This window comes from Sciurus vulgaris (assembly GCF_902686455.1).
Source record: "Sciurus vulgaris genome assembly, chromosome: 16".
Classification (NCBI taxonomy): Eukaryota; Metazoa; Chordata; class Mammalia; order Rodentia; family Sciuridae; genus Sciurus; species Sciurus vulgaris.
Genome location: NC_136477.1, coordinates 59,449,730 through 59,472,061, shown reverse-complemented (window position 1 = coordinate 59,472,061; position 22,332 = coordinate 59,449,730). Strand labels below are relative to the sequence as shown.

Genomic DNA, 22,332 nt, shown 5'->3' with positions numbered 1-22,332 from the left:
TCCGATGAACTTCTATTCTACTTCCACCCTCTTACTATGAGTCAGCATCCACAGATCAGAGAGACATTCTGCCTTTGGTTTTTGGGGATTGGCTTATTTCACTTAGCATGATAGTCTCCAGTTCCATCCATTTACTAGCAAATGCCATAATTTCATTCTTTTTTATGGCTGAGTAGCGTTCCATTGTGTGTATACCACATTTTCTTTATCCATTCATCTGTTGAAGCGCACCTAGGTGGGTTCCACAGATTAGTTATTGTGAATTGAGCTGCTATAAACATTGATGTGGCTGTGTCACTGTAATATGCTGATTTTAAGTCCTTTGGGTATAAACCAAGGAGTGGATAGCTGGGTCAAATGATGGGTCCATTCCAAGTTTTCTGAGGAATCTCCATACTGCTTTCCAGAGTGGCTGCACCAATTTGCAGCCCCACCAGGAATGCCAAACTCAAATTTTTGCTTTGTGTTCATGCCGTCTGTTGAACTCGAGGGCCACGTGCTCCGCCTCCACTCTTACTAGTCCTCCTGGTCTTTGGGTGCCTGTTCTGAGCAGTCGTGTGTCTTGCTCCGGAATCTAGTAATGGGAAATGATAGAGTCAGTGCTGCAGCTTCAGCCCCCCCACCTTGTGGTACAAGATCCCAGCAGGAGTCAGCCTCGGACTAGCTCAGCAGGCTCCTTGGAGGTGCCGATCGGGAAGGACTCTGGGGATGATGGTGCTGTAGGTGAAGAGGAGGCTGGACAGTAGCCCGGGGCAGTGGAGAGGAGGGTCGCGCATGCCCCAGGCTCAAGCATCCAGCAGTACTTTTTATGCAAGACGCACACCCAAGCTGCCTGAGCTGCCTCCTTAAACTTGCCTGTGTCCAGCGATCCACGTGCTACAAGGACTCTTCTGAAGACGTCCCTCCTCACGTGCCAGTCTCCCGTGAGCAAGTAGCCAGCAGCTGCTACCAAACTCACTGGGGGCATGGCTGTTCCTTCTCAGGACTGCAGGCTGAGGGCCAGCCACCTTCAACACCCAGAATCATCCTGTCCCTACATCCCCATGCCCGGTGCCCCTGTATTGCTGGATGCTTGAGGACCAGAGCACACCAACCCTCCTGTCCAATGCTCCCAGTGACTGTCTAGCATCGTCATCCTGGAGAGCCCTTCCTGCTGGGCCCCTTGAAGGAGCTGCTGGACTACTGTCCAAGGCAGACTCATGCTGGAATCTTCTCTGCAGAGGTCCTCTGCCTTCCAGAAGCCAGCTGGCTGTGATCAGAGCTCTGCTTACGGTGGCTTTGGGGGTTGGATTTGGACGTCCATGGGCACTTGATGGAGGATGGTCTGATCACTGGTTACGGAAATAAAGACGGCCTTCCAGGTGTTTCTGGAACTCTCCATGGCAAACCTTACCCCACCCCTTCTTCTAAAGCTCATGGCTGTTCCATGTTCTAGAGGTCAGAGGACATGCAGCTTTGGCCGCTCTTACCCCAGCCTGCCCAACTCAGGTGTTCAGGTCCAAGGCTCCCAAACACAGGAAGGAGACCAGTGTGTGGAGCTCAACAGGAGGATGGAGCTGAGCCCCGGGGTTCTGTCCTCTCCCTCTTAGTCAATGAACTTGTTCTGCGAGAGCCGCTCATGATGCTCAGGAACACTGGGAAGCATTTTCCAGGTGATGTGAGCTTGTGGGATTTTTTCCTGCTTTTCCTCTGTGATAGCAGACCTTCCCTTTGGTCGGTTTTTTCTTTCCCTAGTTTTGCTTATGTCTCGATGGTAGAATGTCTTTCTTTTTTTTTTTTTTCTTTTGGGTAGTGGAGATCAATCCAGGGGCATTTTACCACTGAGCCACATCCCCAGCCCTTTTTAATATTTTATTTAGAGACAGGGTCTCGCTAATTAATTAGGGTCTTGCTAAGTGGCTGAGGCTGGCTTTGAACTCGCAATCCTTCCGCTTCAGCCTCCCCAGCTGCTGGGATGACAGGTGTGCACCAACATACCCGACTTCTATTCTCTTTCCTTGACAAAATGAGGTGCTTGCTGCTTTCCCCCCCAAAACCTTAGGGTTGAAGGAGCTTCAGAAAGTGCAGGAGTAGATCCTAAGAGTCATAAACAGGGGCGTTGTGAGACAGGCAAGAATCCTCACATTCAGGGCGATGCAGAATCACATGATGAGCCTCCTTCTGACAGAAGGCAGCGACAGCCCACCTCACAAGTGGCTCCAAACCTGGAGGGCTGTTCACAGAGGTGGAGGCTGAGGTACCCAGGAGTTCACCCTGTGCCAGAGACAGGCTTGGGCTGCGGCACCCAGGCAGGCGCAGACATATCCCTTGGCTAGGGAGGCGCCCCACACACCAGAGACACGCAAAAAATGGTAAAGCCAACGGGACACTCGGGACTCTGCCGAGAAAGCCCTACCCCGCGGCCTCCCCAGCGTGAGGGCTGATTTCTCCTCTGCTAGCAAAGCGCCCTGGTTTTATTTTTCCCTTCAGAGAGGGAAAGCCCCCAAGTTCGGGGCACTTGGCTTGGCTCTTTCTTTGAGAATCTGTTTTCCTGCTTGCAGTAAGAAACACAGGCCACCGAGTGTCCCGATGGGAGGGGGCAGCAGAAGTGGGTTGTGTCCTGCTGGGGGTATCCTGGTCCCCTCAAGGGGAAGTGAGCACTGGGCATGAGTCACCGTACATGTCCTATTCTCTCCTCCAGGTGCACCAGTATTACAGCTGCCTGCCAGAAGAGAAAGTGCCCTATGTCAACAGCCCTGGGGAGAAACTGCGGATCAAGCAGCTCCTGCATCAGCTCCCGCCACACGACAATGAGGTAAGGGGTCCAGGCTTAGGAGGACGTTTCCTAGAACCTTCTGTGAACTATCCCCTTTCTTCTGATCACAAGGCTGTGATCAGCCGGCTGTGGCCAGAGAAAACCTCTGGCCATATGCTTGAAGTTTTAGCTTCTTTAATTAGAGCCAAAGGAGACTGACCAATGCTTTCTGGAAAGTGTTGCTCCCCAATAAGGGAAAAAACAAAACAAAACAAAAAACAGAGTCTCATTACGTACCGAATCAGCCTCTGTGACTAGCACTGCTCGCTATTGGAAGTAACCAGGAAGCACTAAAATTTAAGAACTCAGGTCCTGGTTTTCTGACTTGCCCTGCATATGGACTCCGTGTGTGGGAGAGAGAGGAAGGAGAGTCCCTGGGCCGTTTTGAACCCTGCTGAAACTTTGAAAGTCTCTCAAACTTTTTCAGCATCATTTCCTATTAAACGGGTATGCAAGTTGTTCACATTATGCTGCAGATTTGCAGGTCTCAACATCTGTGATTTTTGTCATGGTGAAGCCCGGCTTCCTAGGGCTTGTCGTCTGTCCTTTTGAAAGTGTGGCTCAGCGACTGCACTTTTTTTTTTTTTGAATGCAGAAACACAGCGCTGGAAGCCAGCACTCTCCTTATCCTTGAAATGACATTGATCATAAAGGGAATTTTGTAAATGGGCTTGCGAAAGATCTTGCTGAAGGGGATTAGATTTGCAAGCCAGAAATTAATTTTTAGGGATCTGCTTTAAAAAAAAAATAGGACTCTTATGAAATTGGATGATTTAACTTTGCATTGAAAACAGAAGCATAATTTTAAATAAAAAGGAAAAACAACCCCTTTACAAAACCGGATGGTCAATTTCTTCTAACTTCCCCCATGGGGTAGGGGGAAGAGAATGAGTGCTTTTTAGTTTTGTCTTCCCACATTTGAATAAAAGGGGATATTTGAGAACTTCAAAAACAAATGTAAAGCTGGACGCAGTGGTGCCCGCCTGTAATCTCAGTGACTGGGGAGGCTGAGGCAGGAGGATGGAGAGTTCAAAGCCAGCCTCAGCGACTTAGCGAGGCTCTGAGCAACTCAGGAGACCCTGTCTCTAAATAAAATACAAAACAGGGCTGGGGATGTGGCTCAGTGTGAGTGCCCCTGGGTTCGATCCCTGGTACCCCCCCTAAAAAAATTAGAAACAAATGTAAAGGCCTTGGTAGGATGTATCCCAGTGATAGAGTGCCTGACTAGCCTGCTCAAGACCCTGGGTTCCAATCTCCAGTACCGCAAAACAATAAATAAATGAAACAAATTCGAGTCAGCCAAACCACAGCTTAAAACCTGAAGTAACTTTTCTAGAAAGAGCTACAATTCTCTTTTCTCCTGCTTCTTTCAGACAACAAATACAAATCATGCTTTCTCCTTTAAATCTGAGAGCAAGCGTTGTAACCTGCTGTCTGGTTAACTAATTTTGAAGTGAAAAGGCGGGTTTTCACAAGCAGGAGGGGCGTGTCTGCCTTTTTAAAAAGTGCCCATAAAATGTCAGTGGTGGAACCATCCGTTTGAGGTAGTTCAGGTCACTGCGGTTCTCTTTCTGAAACATTCCATGAGGACTTTTTTTTTTTTTTGTACTGGGATTCGAACTCAGGGGCACTTCACCACTGAGTCACATCCCCAGCCCTATTTTATATTTTATTTAGAGACAGGGTCTCGCTGAGTTGCTTAGGGCCTTGCTAAGTTGCTGAGGTTGACTTTGAACTTGCCATCCTCCTGCTTCAGCCTCCCGAGACACTGGGATTATGGGCATGTGCCACTGCGCCTGGCTAAGTGAGTCACATTTAAAATCAGTGTTAATAGATAATATTCATAAATATGATTCAGTTACCAAATGGGCAGAAATAAGGGAGAGAATGGCAAATACTGGATTTGAGTGTCCCTCTCTTACTTCTGCATTGAATGCAAAGGACAATCTCTGTTGCACATTGTCACTTAGCTGCAGCCAGCAGGCAGCCCTTTCCCTCCTCCACCCAGACAAACCAGCCTTCCCATCCTACAACTGTGAACACACCTGTGCTCCAGCTTCTCAGACTCAACTCTGTGTTCCCACTTCCCCAAGTGAGGTGGGGGATAGAAGCCATAAGCACATTCACAGTGGCCCTGGCTCAGTGGCCTGGAGCCATTCCTTGGTGCCAAGGATCATTCACCTGGAAACATGCAGATGGAAGCATCAGGTCCCTACAATTGGGAGGAGAGAGGACATCCCAAGCTTTCCCAGCTCCACCTCTCCACATGACTTGGGTCTCAGTGTGGCTCGCCGAGTGAGGGGTGGCAGAGAGAAGCAGTTCCAGAATCCATAGCCTGCCTGAGACCTGGACTCTAGAGTCCAGGGCCCTCGGTAAGCCCTGTGAGTTGTCAAGGACCCTAGTAGTGGCTCAACTAAAATAACTCCAGGCTTGAGACTGTTAAAGATGCGGTAAGGACTGCCCAACCAAGCAGCAGCATGTTCCATGAGAGAACGTCGGTGCTTGGGTTTTGGGACTGTCATGCATCATCTACTTTCTGTACGTGTGTTCAGGTTCGATATTGCAACTCCCTGGATGAGGAGGAGAAGAGGGAGCTTAAGTTGTTCAGCAACCAGAGGAAACGTGAAAACCTGGGCAGAGGGAACGTCAGACCCTTCCCTGTCACCATGACAGGAGCCATTTGTGAACAGGTGAGTGTGGATTCCCCAGAGGGAAGAGGAATTGTTCTGGCATCTGTTCATTCATGTACTCATTCATTGGTTTGTTCATTCATTCACTCATTCATCCAGTCATCCCTCTGTTCATTCACTCACTCATTCATCCAGTCATCCCTCCTTCTGTTCATTCATTCATTCATCCAGTCACCCATCCATCTGTTCATTCATTCATTCAGTCACCCATCCATCTGTTCATTCATTCATTCATCCAGTCATCCATCCCTCTGTTCATTCATTCATTCATCCAGGTATCCATCCATCTGTTCATTCATTCATTCATCCAGAATCCATCCATCTGTTCATTCATTCATTCATCCAGTCATCCATCTATTCATTCATTCATTCATTCATCCAGTCATCCATCCATCTGTTCATTCATTCATCCAGTCATCCATCCATCTGTTCATTCATTCATTTGGCCAGTCACCATCCCTTTGTTCATTCATTCATTCATCCAGTCACCCATCTATCTGTTTGTTCATTCATTCATTCATCTAGTCATCCATCCATCTGTTCATTCATTCATTCGTCCAGTCATCCATCCCTCTGTTCATTCATTCATTCATCCATCTATCTGTTCAGTCATTCATTCATCCAGTCATCCATCTATCTGTTCATTCATTCATTCATCCAGTCATCTATCCCTCTGTTCATTCATTCATCCAGTCATCCATCTGTCTGTTCAGTCATTCATTCATCCAGTCATCCATCCATCTGTTCATTCATTCATTCATCCAGTCATCCATCCCTCTGTTCATTCTTTCATTCATCCAGTTACCCATCCATCTGTTCATTCATTCATTCATTCACCCAGTCATCCGTCTATCTGTTCATTCATTCATTCATCCAGTCATCCATCTGTTCATTCATTCATTCATCCAGTCATCCATCTATTCATTCATTCATTCATTCATCCAGTCACCCATCCATCTGTTCATTCATTCATTCGTCCAGTCACCCATCCAGCTGTTCATTCATTCATCCATCCAGTCATCCATCCATCTGTTCAGTCATTCATACAGTCATCCGGTCATCTGTTTATTCATTCGGCTATTCAGTCATTCATCTCTTCATTCATTCGTTCATCTGTTCATTTGTTCATTCACCAGATTATTTAATGAGTACCTACTGCACCTAGCACTTTTCTAGACTTGAAGATGCAGTAGTGAATAAGACATGAAAACGTAATGTTGCCTTTGTAAGGAAGTGCGCTCTAGAGAAGAAAGACAATACATTCAATCAATAAAATAGAAAACATGTCAGAAAAGGGGGCTGAGAAGGACTGGGAGGTTAGGGAACCTGCAGTCTTAAGATGGGAGAGAAGACCCCACTCAGAAGGTGGCATCTCAGCAAAGATGTGCATAAAGGAGGGAGTCATGCTGATGTTGGAGCACAAGGAACAGCCAGCTCAGAGGCCTTGGTGGCTGGGGCAGAGGGAGAGAAGGAACGGGACTAGCAGATAAAGTTAGAGTTCATGGAGGGTCAGGGAAGCCCCTGCAAGGAGTGACGTGATGGATTCATATTCAGTAATGGAGACTGCCTGGACAGTGAGTCAGCCTCTCTCCCAGGATCTTCCCAGGGCCAGAGCCCTTTGAAGAGTGGAACCTGAATTTAAAAAGAGAAAAGAAGGATGGAAAGAAGGAAGAAAGAAAGAAAGGGTGGGACCTGGCCACTGAGTGTGTAATCCCAGCAACTTCAGAGGCTGTGGCAAGAGGATCACAAGTTTGAGGCCAGCCTCAGCAACTTAGGGAAACCCTGTCTCACACTAAAAAGGGCTGGGGAGGTAGCTCAGTAGGACAGCACCCCAGAACTGGGGGGCAAAAGAAGTGGTACCTTTCAATCAAGACTAGGTACAAAGATGTCAGAAGAAGAGCGTAAAAGCAAGCTTGAAAGGTAGACAGAGAAGGCAGTTAAAAGCAGGTAGGCTTTGATGTGCCCGCCCGGTTCCGTCCATGAGTGCAGCCCGGCACCTTGGCACGGCCCCTCTCCCTGCCCTCCTTCCTCCCCACCTACATCCATGGTGTCGAACACGTCTGTGCATCTGCGTGCAGCCTGGAATATCAAGAAGATAATGAGGCCGTCCCTCTGTGCAGGTGGGCCTCCTGCCCGCAGAGTCCCGGCGTGTTGTCATGCTGAGATTTTTCCCTCTTTTGCCGCCTTCGTGAGTCCTCTTCCCTAGGTCTCTTTACCTTCAGCTCATGGAGTTCCCAGGAAGGGGAGGGCAAGGCCCCGCAAAACCGGCCCTGCCATGAATGTAAAGTAAGGAACACAGTGATTACCTTGAAAGTAAGTGCTTGGTCACCAGCTGTTAGTGGTGGCCCTTTGTCATTTACGCACAGCACTAAAAAATGGGGCTGGTGTTTGGGTGCTCATGTGTCTCTTTGCCTCACAGTGCGGAGGCCAGATTAATGGCGGGGACATCGCTGTGTTCGCGTCGCGGGCGGGCCACGGGGTTTGCTGGCACCCACCGTGCTTCATATGCACCGTCTGCAACGAGCTCCTGGTGGATTTGATCTACTTCTACCAAGACGGGAAGATCTACTGTGGCAGACACCACGCCGAGTGCCTGAAGCCACGCTGTGCAGCCTGCGATGAGGTCAGAGCCCCTTGCTGGCCACCCCCTGGGCTGCACCACGGCCAAAGCTGGGCATGTGGTTCTGTAGCTTCTTTAACAGAAGAAAACCACAGGCGACTCCACCCTCTCGCCTTAACCCTTTCAGGAGAGAAACCTCGCTGGGTGTGGTGACAGCACGTCTGTCATCCCAGGGATTCAGGAAGCAGAGTCAGGAGGATGGCAAGTTCCAGGCCATCCTGGGCAACTTGGCAAGACTCTGTCTCAAAATCAAAAAATTTAAAAAGGTCTGGGGATGTAACTCAGTGGTACAGTTCCAGGTTTCAGTTTTCTACAATGTCTGGGATTGTGACCCACTTTACTGAGTGTGATCAGGCAAATTCCCAAGGGGCATGTGATTGGCCCTAGATCAATTCAGAACTCTTGAAATAAAAAAAATAAAAATAAATAAATAAATAAAGGAGGCATTGTGCAGCTTTAGATTTCAGGCCAAATCCTAGGGAACGATATGGGGATGCCACTCCCCCAAGATTTAGTGGGAGGGGTTGGTTAGAGAAAAGAAGAAACTGGGTCACATTATTTGATGTACGCACTATTTACAGATGCTCCAAGTGAAAATTCAGGGGGCAGGTGGATGCTCTGCCAGACAGATGCCTGTGCACCTAACTCTAGGCGGTGTCTGAATATGTTACGCCAGGCGAGAGTCAGAATAGAACATAAGGCCCCTACCTGGCATTCCCCCTCCCCAGAACCAGAGGTAAGCCCAAGTGTGAGGTGTGGGTACAGGATGGAAAACCTGATTTAGCATGAAAAACTGGAGCAGAAAGAGGAATGGTCTAAATCTGATCACTTTTATGAGAATCCTTTGGTCTTTGACCGAAGCTGCCTCCTGCACAGAGGTATTTTACAATCCGCCTGACCTTATAAACAGCAGTCTGGGAGGTAACACTCTCCTTTTGCCCTGGAACCCACAATCACATGGGTGTTTCTCTTATAAAACTGCCTGAAAGGGATTTGCTTTTTCAGAGGGCACCTGTAATCCCAGCAATTTGGGAGGCTGAGGCAAGAGGACCACAAGTTTAAGGCCAGCCTCTGCAACTTAGTGAGGCCCTAAGCAACTTAATGAGACTGCCTCAAAATAAAAAATAAAAAGGGCTGGGAGGTGGCTCAGTGGTTAAGCACCCCTAGCTTCAATCACCATGGTTCCAAATAATATTAATAATAATAATAATAATAATTTGTGTTCTAATGCCAATAGCAATGCACCAGAGAGACTCTATGAGCATATAGCTGGGGAACTGAATTCAGATCCAACTCTGTGATTCTGTACCACCTCTTTACCTCCCTGCCTCTGTTTCTACATCTGGAAATCCATGCTCATAAGGCAACTTTGGGTTCTCTAATGCCAAAGAGAATGTGATGATGGAAGGAATTGTACTTTGAAATTCGTGATGATTAAGATATAATTTGCATAGCATTAGGTTCCCCTTTGAAGGTATACAACTCCGTGGTTTTAGTGTATTTGTAGAGTCGTGTGATCATCACTACTATCTTAGGCCAGACCATTTTCATCAACTGAAAAGACAGGCTGTATCCATTAGTAATCATTCTCCTCTTCCCAGGCCCTGACAGCTACTACTTAGCTCTCTGTCTCTCTGGATTTACATATTCTAGACATTTCATATTAATGAAGTAGTATAAAATAGAAGCATCTGGCTTCTTTCCCTTAGTATGATGTTTTCAAAGACAAAGCATGTCGTAGTATATATAAGTACTTCATTCCTTTTCATGTCTGAGTAACAGTCAATTATATGTATTTTGCTTATCCATTGAGCAACTGATGAACATTTAAATGGTTTCTATTTTTAGCTATTATAAACAAAGCTACATGTGAACATTCATGTACAGATTCTAGATGTATTTTATTCTCTTGCATATGTATCTATCTAGGAATGGCATTGCTAGATCAGATGGTAATTCTAAGTTTGACTTTTTGAGAGAATGCAAAGCTATTTTCAAAAACAGTTACACCATTTTGCATTCTTACTATCAATGAATGAGGATTCTATTTCTTCATATCCCATTAATGTCTTTTTTTGTCTCGCCCGTCTTTTTTAGTATAGACCTCCAGTATCTGAAGTAATATCACATTGAGGCTTTGATTCATGTTTTCATAACTACTAGTGATGCTGAGCACCTTTGTATGTGTTTATCATCTATTTGTATATTGTCTTTTTTGGAGATACGTCTATGTAAATCCTTTGTGCATTTTTTCAAATGGGTTACTTTTTTTCTTTATTCAGTTGTAAGTGTTCTTTATATAATATGGGTACTAGTCCCTTACCAGCTACATAATTTTGAAATATATTCTCCCACTTTATGGTTGTATTTTCATTTTTTCCCACATTTTTTATTGGTACATTATAGTTACAGTTGTACATATTGATGGGATTTATTGTTACATATTTGCACATGCACATGATGTAACAATATAATTTGGTCAATATCACTCCCCAGCATTTACCCCCTCTTCCCTGCCTACCACCTCTTGGTCTCTTTCCTCTACTGATCTCCCTTTCATTTTTAGGTGATCCACCCTCACATTTGGTTTCCTTTTTCCTGTCTAGATACTGCATGAGAGAAAACATACAACCCTTAACCTTCTAAGTTTGACTTATTTTGCTTAACATGATGGTCTCTAGTTCTACCCATATTCCTGAAAATGCCATGATTTCATTTTTCTTTACTGATACATAAAATCCCATTGTGTATGCATACCATATTTTCTTTATCCAGTCATTCATTAAGACTTAGGCTGGTTCCATAGCTTGGCTGTTGTGAATTGTGCTGCTATGAACATGGGTATACATGTATCACTGTAGTAAGATGACTTTAATTCTTCAAAATAAACACTGAGAAGTGGTATAGCTGGGTCTGATAATGGTTCCATGCCTAGTCATTTGAGGAAACACCATGCTGATTTCCATAGTAGTTGTACTAATTTATAGTTACACCAATAGTGTAAAAATATTCCTTTTTCTTCACATCAGCTCTAGCATTTATGATGACTTATCATATTTTATTTTCTCAATGATGCCCTTCAAAGCATAGAAGTTTTTTTTATTTTGATGGGATCTACTTTTTCTGTTTTCTCTTTTGTTACTTATATGTTTAGTGTCGTATCTAAAAAGTCATTGCCTTGTCTGAGGGCAAAAAAATTCTTTGCTTTTTTCTTCTAAATGTTTTATCATTTTTGCACCAGTGTTTAGGTCTTTGATCCCTTTTCAGTTAATCTGTATGTATGGCTTGAGGTAGGGGTTTGAATTGATTCTTTTCTTGGGGATGGGTATCAGGGATTGAACTCAAGGTCATTTGACCACTGAGCCACATCCCCAGCCCTTTTTATTGTTTTATTTAGAGACAGGGTCTCACTGAGTTGCTTAGGACCTGGCTAAGTTGCTGAGGCTCCGCTAAGTTGCTGAGGCTGGCTTTGAACTTGTGATCTTCCTGCCTCAGCCTCCCAAGCTGCTGGGATTACAGGCGTGTGCCACTGCGCCCAGCCTGAATTGATTCTTTTAGATGAGATTGCCTAGTTTACCAGCCCCATTTGTTGAAGACACCATTCTTTCCCCATGGAATGGTCTTGGCACCCTTTAGACAATCTATTGGTCTTGACTGTATGGATTGTTCCTGGACTCCCAATTCTATTCTGTTCATTTGCATGTGCACCCTTAGGCCAATGTCATGCCAGCTTGATTACTGCGGCTTGGCATTAAGTTTTCATAACAGTGCTTTGAAATTTAAAGCAGCTCATTATCAGTGGTCAGAACACAAATGCTTTAGAGGGCTGGGTAGGTATTATAAACGAAACCGCCCCATTGGAAGGCACTAGGGAGCAGTGAGGACTGTAAAATTGGAGAATATGCCACTCATCTGAAAGCAGCAGCCTCTCTGTATAGTTCCACCTTATCACCACCATGCAGGAACAGAGAGTGAGCATGGGTCATTATTATGTTTCAGGAGAGAAACCAGGATTCCAGGTCTTCACATGATATCTTGCATTTCTCAACATACTGCTTAGTAGCTTAATGAAACATACTTATGGCCAATGTGCCCATGAGCTGTTTTTCATTCTGCTTTATATTCTTTGGGACAAAATATTCTTTCTCTTACTTAAATGTGGTTATGTTAATCACAGGTCAGGCCAAGCACTGTGTTTAAGTGTGTTTTAGGCAAACCCAAGTGTCGGAACTAACACAGACACAGAACAAACGCACACACATGCTGGTTTTTAATGATTTGCAAGTGAGGCCTGCTTCCTTGCCCTTCTAGTTTAGGGCCCCTGTAACTTTCCTCCTTAGAAATGTGTTTGGGAGGCTGAGGCAGGAGGATCGCAAGTTCAAAACCAGGCTCAGCAACTTAGCAAGGCCCTGAGCAACTCAGCGAGATCTTGTCTCTAAATAAAATGCAAAATAGGACTGGGGATGTGGCTCAGTGGTTAAGTGCCCCTGAGTTCAATCCCTGGTATCAAAATAAATAAATAAATAGGTAAATAAGTGTCCTCTCATGGCTGGGTCTCAGACGCTGACCATTTGACTTCCCCATCTCCAGATCATCTTTGCAGACGAATGCACAGAAGCGGAGGGCCGCCACTGGCACATGAAACACTTCTGCTGCTTCGAGTGCGAGACAGTGCTGGGCGGCCAGCGCTACATCATGAAGGAGGGAAGGCCCTACTGTTGCCACTGCTTCGAGTCCCTTTATGCCGAATATTGTGACACCTGTGCCCAACATATAGGTAAGGCAGTGCTTGGCTCTCAGCTTCTGTGGTGGGATCTCCTTTGTGTCTGTTATACTCAGAATTCCTTTGGTTGCAAGTAATAGAAACCCGATGTATACGAGCTTAAGTGAAAAAGGAAATACCTTGGCTCATGTTACTAGAAAAGCCAAGCAGTAGCTGGGCCCAGTGGCGCACACCTGTTAATTCCAGCCACTTGGGAGGCTGAGGCAGGAGGATTGCGAGTTCAAAGCCAGCCTCGGCAACTCAGCGAGGCCCTGTCTCTAAATCAAATACAAAAAAGAGATGGCGATATGGCTCAGTGGTTAAGTGTCCCTGGGTCCAATCCCTGGTACCAAAAAAAAGAAAGCCAAGTAGTGTTGTAGCTTCAGGTAGGGATAGATCAAGGGTTCAAACAATGTCTGTTTTTTTTTTTTCTCTGTGTCTCAACTGCTTGCCTCTGTCATCATTTGAGAATAAGCCGTGTTCACATAATGTAGGGACTGTGTATCTTCCCGTTTTCAAGTAATTTCCTCTGAATAATCTTATCCATGTCAGGTGCAGTGATGTATACCATAATCCCAGTGACTCAGGAAGCTGAGGCAGGAGGATCTTAAGTTTGAGGCTAGCCTGGGCAACTTAGACCCTGTGTCAAAATAAAACAAAATGAAGGGCTGGGGGTACAGCTCAGTGACGGAACACCTGTGGGGTTAGCTCCAGTACTGAAAGCAAAAAAAAAGAGAGAGAGAGAGAAAGATCCGACATCCATAAAAGGAAAGAAGGTTCTGGAGCTGTTGTTCAGTGGTAGAATACTTATCTAGCATCTTCAAGGCCCTGCATTCAAAAATAATAATAATAATAATAATAATAATAATAACAGTCTTCTGAGATGGGATCATGTGCTTTAAGCCTCAGTGCCAGGGGAGAGGGAGAAGCTCAGAAGGAAGGAGAAACGGATGTCTTCTACCTCCTCCTTGGAAAAATTCAGGAATCAGCAGAGGGAGGAACCAAAATGGTCCTCCTGGTAGGGAAGGGGAATCGAGGAAGCCAAATGGCTCTTGGCAAGCATGTCTCCTTTCAAAAGTCGGTAAAAGCCAGGCAATGAGAACCTCATGCCGATTATCAGATGTAAACTCCCCAACCAGGAGGCAGGTCTGACGTGGTGAAAATCATGTATCCTTTGCAAAATAACCAACTTGTTCAACGCTGCAGCACTGTTCCAGTTCAGGCTGCATGTGGCTGCTTCTTTCAGTTTGCCTTTTCTGGAAACTTGGGAAGGAGCCGCCCTTTTGAGGAGGGGAACAAAAAATTGGCCATGGATGAATGTGCCTGATCTCCCTGAGGCTTCTGCAGCACCCAGGTCTGTTCAGAAGCTGCCAGAGGTTACCTCGAGGGAGATGTGGAGCCGATTCACTGGGGAGCCCGTTTTGATCCACTTAACAGGCCTTATTAGGACTAAAAAGAAGTGGTTTGTGTCCTGGTTCATCAGAAGTGATGCAGTCATATGAAGAATTAGCTAGTGTTTGGACAGCTTCCTGTGCAGACAGAAGTCCCCACTTTGTGGACAGGGTGTCTGCTTCGTGCTCAGTGGGCACGCATGGTTGGCCAGCCCTTTCCCACAGACTCGGGCCTGTTCCCCCGAGGCCTGCCCTGCTGCAGTTTGTCAGTCCAGGGATCAGCACTGCCGTGGAGACCTTTGGCTGCTTTGCCTTTTGCGGGCTTGGGTGATGGCAGGCGCCCTGTGCTCTAAGCCCCTCAGTCGTCCCTCATAGCCTGACAGCTCATCACGTACCCAGGAACCCTCCTGTCCCACATGATCTAAACAGTCAAACACGTAGACTCCAGGGCCACACTGGGTTGCTGGAGGGAGGGAGGCAACTAGCTGGGTCTGTGTCAAGGCCGGTGATAGAACATCTTGAGCCCAGCTGCTCACCTGGGCATTGAGTCTGCAGGTTAGCACTTGCTCAGATGAGAGGGGTGAGTGTCAGAACCAACCCACTGCAATGTCACCTCCTCCCATTGGGATCTCCATCTCCTGTCCCTTTCCATGGAGGCTTAAAGCCCCTCCAGAAGCTGCCACTTCTGCCAATTTCCACCCAACAGCTTGGGGTTGGGGGAGAGAACATGTCTCTGCCACTTGATCATGTCCGCCTCTTTCAGCAACACAGGGCTTCTGTCGGTCTTCTCTTTCCTTTCCTCTCAAATCCATAAAAGGCATCATGTTTGAGCAGAAAAGGGAACCGCTGTGGCCTACAGTGTGCTTGCTGCTGTCGTTAAATGGCTCTCCCTGGGGTTTCTTTTGAAATCCACTTTTCTGCAAAGCCTCATCTTCTTGCAACAGCACAAGCCTGTTCTGTGTATCATGCATACCTCGGTCGCCAGTGCTGTACCTCTGACCATACTGTACAAATATTCCACATTTATCCAGCCGCAAGGAGCAGACCCTGCATCAGGCAGCCGTTGCCAGGGCAACAGTACTCCTGCCTGCGCATAGCAGAGTAAACAGTCCTATAAACAGACCGGGGCTGTGGCAGCAGTAGACACATACGCCCTCGGAGAAGAGCTTGAAAGGGCTCAGAGAGGGAATTAAAAAAAGGAACGCTTAGATGCTGAACGCAGAGCCCTTTTCCAGATGTTTTGAGTTCAGGAGCAGTGCAGAGGACCATCACTGATGTTTATCAGACACCATGTCCCGCTGCCTTCTGGGCTGCTTCATGACAGGCCTCCCTCTGCTCCCTACCCAAGCCCATCCTTCTCTGAGGCCCCCATCCCAAGGAACAAGGCCCCTGCTGATTCTAATAATCCTGGAGAACAGTTGGGGGAACACACAGACCAAAGGACGTGCACTCGTGGTATACCTCTAGCAGGGAGTGGACGGGGCCGCAGCCCCCTGGGGTGCTGGGCTGAGTAGCTGCTTATAGCCAAGGATTTGGGGAGGCTGGGGTTGTCAGCCTGCGCCCTGGGGACCCTTGGCTGTGAGAGAGGGAGGCAAAAGGAGGAGAGGGAAGAAGACCACGTGGCCTCAGGGTTTGTTCTTGGACTGCATCAAGGCAGTGACCCTCAACAAAGAGGGAGACAGGCTTTCAGGCCTAATAAAAATAAAAGAACAATTAAGAAGAGGTAACAGGTCCAGGTCTATGGACTCAGTAAAAATCCTCAAAAGCACCCTCCAAAGTAAGAACTGAGATTGTCCCCACTGTACTGTTGAGCCCCAGGCACAGAAAGCTGAAGCCACTTGCCTAGGGTCACACAGCTGGAAAGCAATAGAGCTTAAATCTGAACCCAAACAGATGGTCTTCAGCAGCCTGAGAAGCCACTGGAATGGGGTAGAGCAAGGGATGTGACCGGGTTTGCCCCAGTCCCAAAGCCTCACTGTTAACTAGTACAGAAAAGTCACCTGCTGCCTCCTACCAGGGGCAAATGTGGATGGAGCCACAGCCCTGAGGAAGTGTGGGCGGAGCCACAGCCCTGAGGAAGTGTGGGTGGAGCATGCTGAGGAAGTGTGGGCGGAGCCACAGCCCTGAGGAAGTGTGGGTGGAGCATGCTGAGGAAGTGTGGCGGAGCCACAGCCCTGAGGAAGTGTGGGCGGAGCCTTGACCCTGAGAAAGTGTGGGCGGAGCCACGGCGCCGGTTCCTCTGCTTCTAGCCACACCCCAGCCCATCCTCCCTCACCCCACTTGAGAACCTGGTGCTGAAGCAGATGTGTTGTCCCTGCCCCCATAAAATTCCCCTCTTAGTCTCCAGGGCCAGGCTCCCAGATGAAGAAACGCTTTCAGTTTGAGGACGAGCTAATAAGAAAAGAATTTGCCTCCTGCCTCTCTGTCCCCAGGCTCCAGTGACACAGAGTGAGCAGAGGAGAGGAAAGGGGAGGGAAGAGGCTGCTTTGCATGCACCTCTTCTGCCGTTGCTTCCCCCTCAGTTTCTCATTACTGCCTCTCTAGACAAGTCTCCAGAAGTCATCCCTTCAAAGGCCAGGCTCAGGAACTCGTGGCCACTGAAGATGGAGCCTCGCGTTGACTCTGGCTCCCTGAGGAGGCTTGACATTATGCCCTGGATGTGGGGCCCCCAGCATTTCCCGCTTCCATTCTGCTAGTTCATCAGCTGCTACAAAGAAAAAAAACAAAAAGCAAAAAACCAGACTGTCCTGTGTCACTCCTAACCACAGCCCACTGACCTAGTGCACTTCATGTGTATGCCCCAATCAGTCCCTGAGAAATAGGGACAGACAGGTTTACTGGCCAGGGTTGGGTCCAAGGGTAGCTTTAGCCCCACCCCAAGATCATGGCATGAGAATGGCAGGGAGATTAAGTTCCATGCTGTAAGAAGAGGGCGGGGGAGCTGACTAGAGGCAAGGAAATTAGGGGCTTGCCAGGCTCTCCTGTGCTCAGGGTGCCCAGATGGTACAAACCAGGCAGATTCCCATCCCCTGAGGAATCTCGCTTCTCCCTTTCCTGATGACGTTAAGGGAAGGGTGTGCATGCCCATGGAGGACGTGTCTTTCACAAACCAGGTCCAATGTTTTCCTTACCTAGAGCAGCCTTTTTAAATCAAGAATTAAAGTCCACACTTTTTTTCCTTTCTGCTGTTCATCAGCATTTTGTCACTGTGACCAAAATACCTGACAAGAAAAATTTAGAGGAGGAAAAATGTATCTTGGCTCACAGTTTCAGAGGTTCAATTCATGGTTAGCCAAATCCATTGCTCTGGGCCCAAGTGAGGCAGAACATCGTGGTGGAAAGGTGTGGTGGAGGAAAGCAGTTCAGGACATGGTAGCCAGAGAGGGGTAGTATGGAGCCAGGGGGATGAGATACAATACCCAAAGACAGGCCCCAGTGACCTGTTTCCTCCAGCCACACCCCACCTGCCCACAGTTACGACCTAGTACAGCCGACCTTTCAAATTATTAACCCATCAAATGGATTAATCCACTGATGAGTGGATTCACAGCTAATCCATGGCCGCCCTAATCGTTTCGCCTCTGAACATTCCTGCATTATCTAACGTAAGTTTTGGGGGAATACTGCATAGCCAAACCAAAACATGCTGCCTCAGTCTATCTGGTCTTCTACAACAGCATAATATAGAGTGGGTGGCTTCTAAAAACACACGTGTATTTCTCAGGTTTCTGGAGATGGGGAAGTCTAAGGCCAAGGCCCTGGCAAATTTGGTGTCTGGTGAGAGCCCACTTTCTGATTCTTAGATGATGCCTCCTTGCTGTGTCCTACAGAGCAGGAGAGACAAGCAAACCCCTTTGGGTCTCTTTTATGAGGGTACTCACCCCATGCACGAGGGCAGAACCCTCATGACCTAATTCCCTCTCAGAAGGTCTCCTAGTCTAGTCACCTGGGGGGTGGGATTTCAACATAGGAACTTGGAGAGGAGACATACATTTAGACCATACCGCTCCTGTGACTTACCCACTGGGGGACGTACACCCGACATGGGATTCAGTTCGTTCATTTACTATAGGGGGAGCCCTGTCATGCAGTGGACCGTGTTCTAGGTCCTGGAGATGCCACAGAAACGTAATGACCCTGTCCCCATAAAGCATCACTCTTAGTGTCAGAGAGGAATACTAAAGCACTGCGCCCCTGTAGTGATGCGTCTGGCAGCATTGATGCTGTGAAGAGGAAGACAGCAGGGAAGGGCAGAGAGTGTGGAGGGCTGCCACCGTGGACATAGTAGACATGTAGACTTCTCCAAGGAGTGGCATTTGAGCTGAAGCCTAAGATGGAGTGAAGGGGACAGGGTTTGTGTCATGGTTAGGAGTAAGACTTCTGGGTACAGGTCTCATCTCTGATTCCATTATGTTACCTTTGGCACCTGCACCTTCATTTTCCTCATCTGAAAAATGGGAATAGTAATACAAGCCTGCCAGGCACAGCAGTGCATGCCTATGATCCCTGAAAGTCAGGAGGCTGAGGCAGGAGGATCACAAGTTAGAAGCCAGCCTCTGCAACTTAGTGAGACCCTCAGCAACTTAATGAGACCCTACCTCAAAATAGAAATAAAAAGGACTGGGGGCATAGTTCATTGGTAGAGCACCCCTGGTTCAATCCCTAGTGACAAAATAATAATAATAGTAATATAAACCTTATCAAACAGTAATCATTGAACGATTAAAGGAGTTTATGTGTGTGTATATATAAATGTATTTGTATATATATTATATATGTATAAAATGCCTCAGGCATTGCGTTTTCATTTTTCATATTATTGCAGGTTGAGGATCCCTTGTCTGAAATCCTTGGTCCCCCAAATGTTTCAGATTTTAGATTTTTCAGATTTTGGAATGTTCATATATATATAAATGAGATACTTTGGGAATGAGACCCAGGTCTAAACACAGAATTCATTGGGGTTTCCTACGCCTTGAACACATAGCCTGAAGATAAGTTTATACATTATTTGTAATTATTTTGTGCACAAAGCCAAGTTTCATTATATGGTGCCAAGTTGACACTCAAGAAGTCTCAGGCTTTGGGGCATTTTGATTTTGGATTTTTGGATTAGGGATGTGCAACCTGTATTACTGTTAGTTTGGGGAAAATGTATCCTAGGCAGAATTCATGGATTTTTTTTTTTTTTTTTTTTTTTTTTTTTTTGATACTGGGATTGAACTCAGGGACACCTAATCTAGATCCGCTGTGTCGGAGCAAGTGAGGAGTGAGCTGGTAGGATAAGTTGTAATAGAATGTGAATGTCACTTGCATGGAGACTGGTCATTGATTTTGGGGGAGGGGGGTATGCCAGGGATTGAACTCAGGGACACTCAACCACTGAGCCACATCCCCAGCCTATTTTTGTATTTTATTTAGAGACAGGGCCTCACTGAGTTGCTTCGTGCCTTGTCTTGCTGTTACTGAGGCTGGCTTTGAACTCGCGCTATCCTCCTGCCTCAGCCTCCCCAGCCGCTGGGACTACAGGCGCGCACTGCAGCGCCCAGCTATGTTTTGCTACATTATTCTTCTGCATCCTGAGTCAGCCCAGGTTGCTTTTGATGGTGGTGCTGCAATGGTCTGAGCAGCTCCTCAGCCTCTTCCCTGTCTCTTGCTTCTCCAGGGATCGACCAAGGTCAGATGACCTACGACGGCCAGCACTGGCACGCAACCGAGACCTGCTTTTGCTGTGCTCACTGCAAGAAGTCCCTCCTGGGGCGTCCGTTCCTCCCAAAGCAGGGCCAGATATTCTGCTCCCGGGCCTGCAGTGCCGGCGAGGACCCCAACGGCTCTGACTCGTCCGATTCCGCCTTCCAGAATGCCAGAGCCAAGGAGTCCCGGCGCAGCGCCAAGATCGGCAAGAATAAGGGCAAGACGGAGGAGGCCATGCTGAACCAGCACAGCCAGCTGCAGGTCAGTTCCAACCGGCTCTCGGCCGACGTGGACCCCTTGTCGCTGCAGATGGACCTGCTCAGCCTGTCCAGCCAGACACCCAGCCTCAACCGGGACCCCATCTGGAGGAGCCGCGATGAGCCCTACCATTACGGGAACAAGATGGAGCAGAACCAGTCCCAGAGCCCTTTGCAGCTGCTGAGCCAGTGCAACATCAGGACTTCCTACAGTCCAGGAGGGCAGGCGGCCGGGGCCCAGCCCGACGTGTGGCCCAAGCACTTCAGCAACCCCAAGCGGAGCTCGTCCCTGGCCATGAAGGGACACGGCGGCAGCTTCATCAAGGACTGCCGGGAGGACTATTACCCAGCGAGGCTCAGGTCCCAGGAGAGCTACAGCGATATGTCCAGTCAAAGCTTCAGTGAGCCCCGAGGCAGCATCCAGGTCCCCAAGTACGAGGAGGAGGAGGAAGAGGAGGAGGAGGAGGAAGGGGGCATTTCCACTCAGCAGTGTCGCACCCGCCGTCCCATCAGCTCCCTGAAATACTCAGAGGACATGACGCCCACAGAGCAGACCCCGCGAGGCTCCATGGAGTCGTTGGCCCTGTCTAATGCCACAGGTAGGTTCTGGTGCCCTGGAAGGAGCGGAGTGATCTCCGGTGACCGACCGCCGGTCCTGGGGACCCGAAGTGGTTCCCCCATGCGTCCTCCCCCAGCATGCTCTGGGGACGTCAGCCTGGGTTCCAGGGGGAGTCGGACCTGGAAGCCTGAGGCGTGAGATGGTGGAGGGACCCGAGGAGGCGCCGAGTGACGGGCCCTGTCTCCTGGAGGTGGATTGGACCAGCGTCAGTTCAGGCCTGGCATCGCCGCCACGCCTCAGTCCTTGGCGCTGGGCTGCTGGAGAGTGGCTGGAGGAGAGGTCTCGGCGTGGGCCTGGGCAGGCAGCTCCCATTGGCCAGAGGGGACTCTCGGCAGCAGGGGCAGCTGGGAGCGGGCGGCAGTGTGCACAGTCCCCCAGGTGTCCCAGCCTGGTGGTGCACACGGATTCCAAGGCTGTTCTCAACCTCAGGGCCTCATAGGGAGCCGATCTGAATGCGCAGATAAGGACCCCAGCAGCCTGCGGACAGGGACAAGGAGGAGCTGGCAGGAGGAGAATGGCAGACGTTGGGGGGGCGGGGGGAGCTCCTGTCACGAGTGCTCTCTGCAGCAAGGTTGTCTAGCTGGGTTGTGAAGCTCAGGTGTTCGTGAGGCAGGTCCACTCACCCTGCGGTCAGGATCAGCTGGCCATTGCTGCCGCCATCAAGTTCATGGTCAGGGCTCATCCTATCCAGCAGGCTGCAGACCAGCTGAGGCACACAGCTGACATGCCACGCCTTGGTCCACAGTGGACTGAAAATAAAGCCAACTGGTCCCACATCATGACAGCTTGAGGAGAGCTGTTTTAAGATGCACCAAGTCCATCTGTCCCTTTAAGGATGGGAAACCAGGGCCACACACTGACCCCTTAAGTAGCCATCCCCTGGTCAAAGGCGTGGGCCAGTGATCACAATAAGCTTGTGTGTCTGCCCCACCTGAAGGGGACGGCCACCACTCAGCTCCCCCTGCCATGTGCAGGAATATATATATATATATATATATATATATATATATATATATATATTTTTTTTTTTTTTTTTTTTTTTTAGCTAACATTTATATCATTCTCACTAATGCCAAACATGATTCTAGGCAGACTAGAGATATCAGTTTCTTTCATTAAGTTGTCAGAACACTCTAAGGGGAGTATATTAGAATTCTCTTTTCAGAGTTGAAGAAACTAAAGAAACAGAGAGGTCAAGGGATTTGCCCAAAGTCACCCAGCTTCTCAGGGCTGGAGCTGGGATTTGCACCACACATTGCTATGCTCTTAGTTCCATTAGGCTGCTAACCCCACCTGAGCCACATCTCATCAGATCTTCCAGTTTTTCTAAGCATGGTTACAAAAATGGATATAAAAAAAAAATGTGTAATCTACTTAAACCTTCTGCTAGATAGACTGAACCTATTTCTGAGTCGTAGGATGTCTAGACAGTGTGTTTTACCTTTTATCTCCTCTCAGCTGCTTTCACATCTGTGTTCCGGTTTGTCCCAGAGAACAAAAAGCAG

At 48.0% G+C, this 22,332-nt stretch overlaps 1 protein-coding gene across 3 annotated transcripts in view; it reads left to right on the top strand.

The window, feature by feature from the left end:
• Positions 1-22,332, top strand: part of PRICKLE2 (prickle planar cell polarity protein 2) — a 355,816-nt gene that overhangs the window by 296,213 nt on the left and 37,271 nt on the right. For all 3 annotated transcript variants that reach the window (XM_079114385.1, XM_079114387.1, XM_079114386.1), the window contains 5 exons: positions 2,681-2,794; positions 5,347-5,484; positions 7,904-8,107; positions 12,695-12,881; positions 19,923-20,807. In XM_079114385.1, coding sequence (XP_078970511.1) covers positions 2,681-2,794; positions 5,347-5,484; positions 7,904-8,107; positions 12,695-12,881; positions 19,923-20,807 — 1,528 coding nt within the window. The remainder of the gene's footprint in view (positions 1-2,680; positions 2,795-5,346; positions 5,485-7,903; positions 8,108-12,694; positions 12,882-19,922; positions 20,808-22,332) is intronic.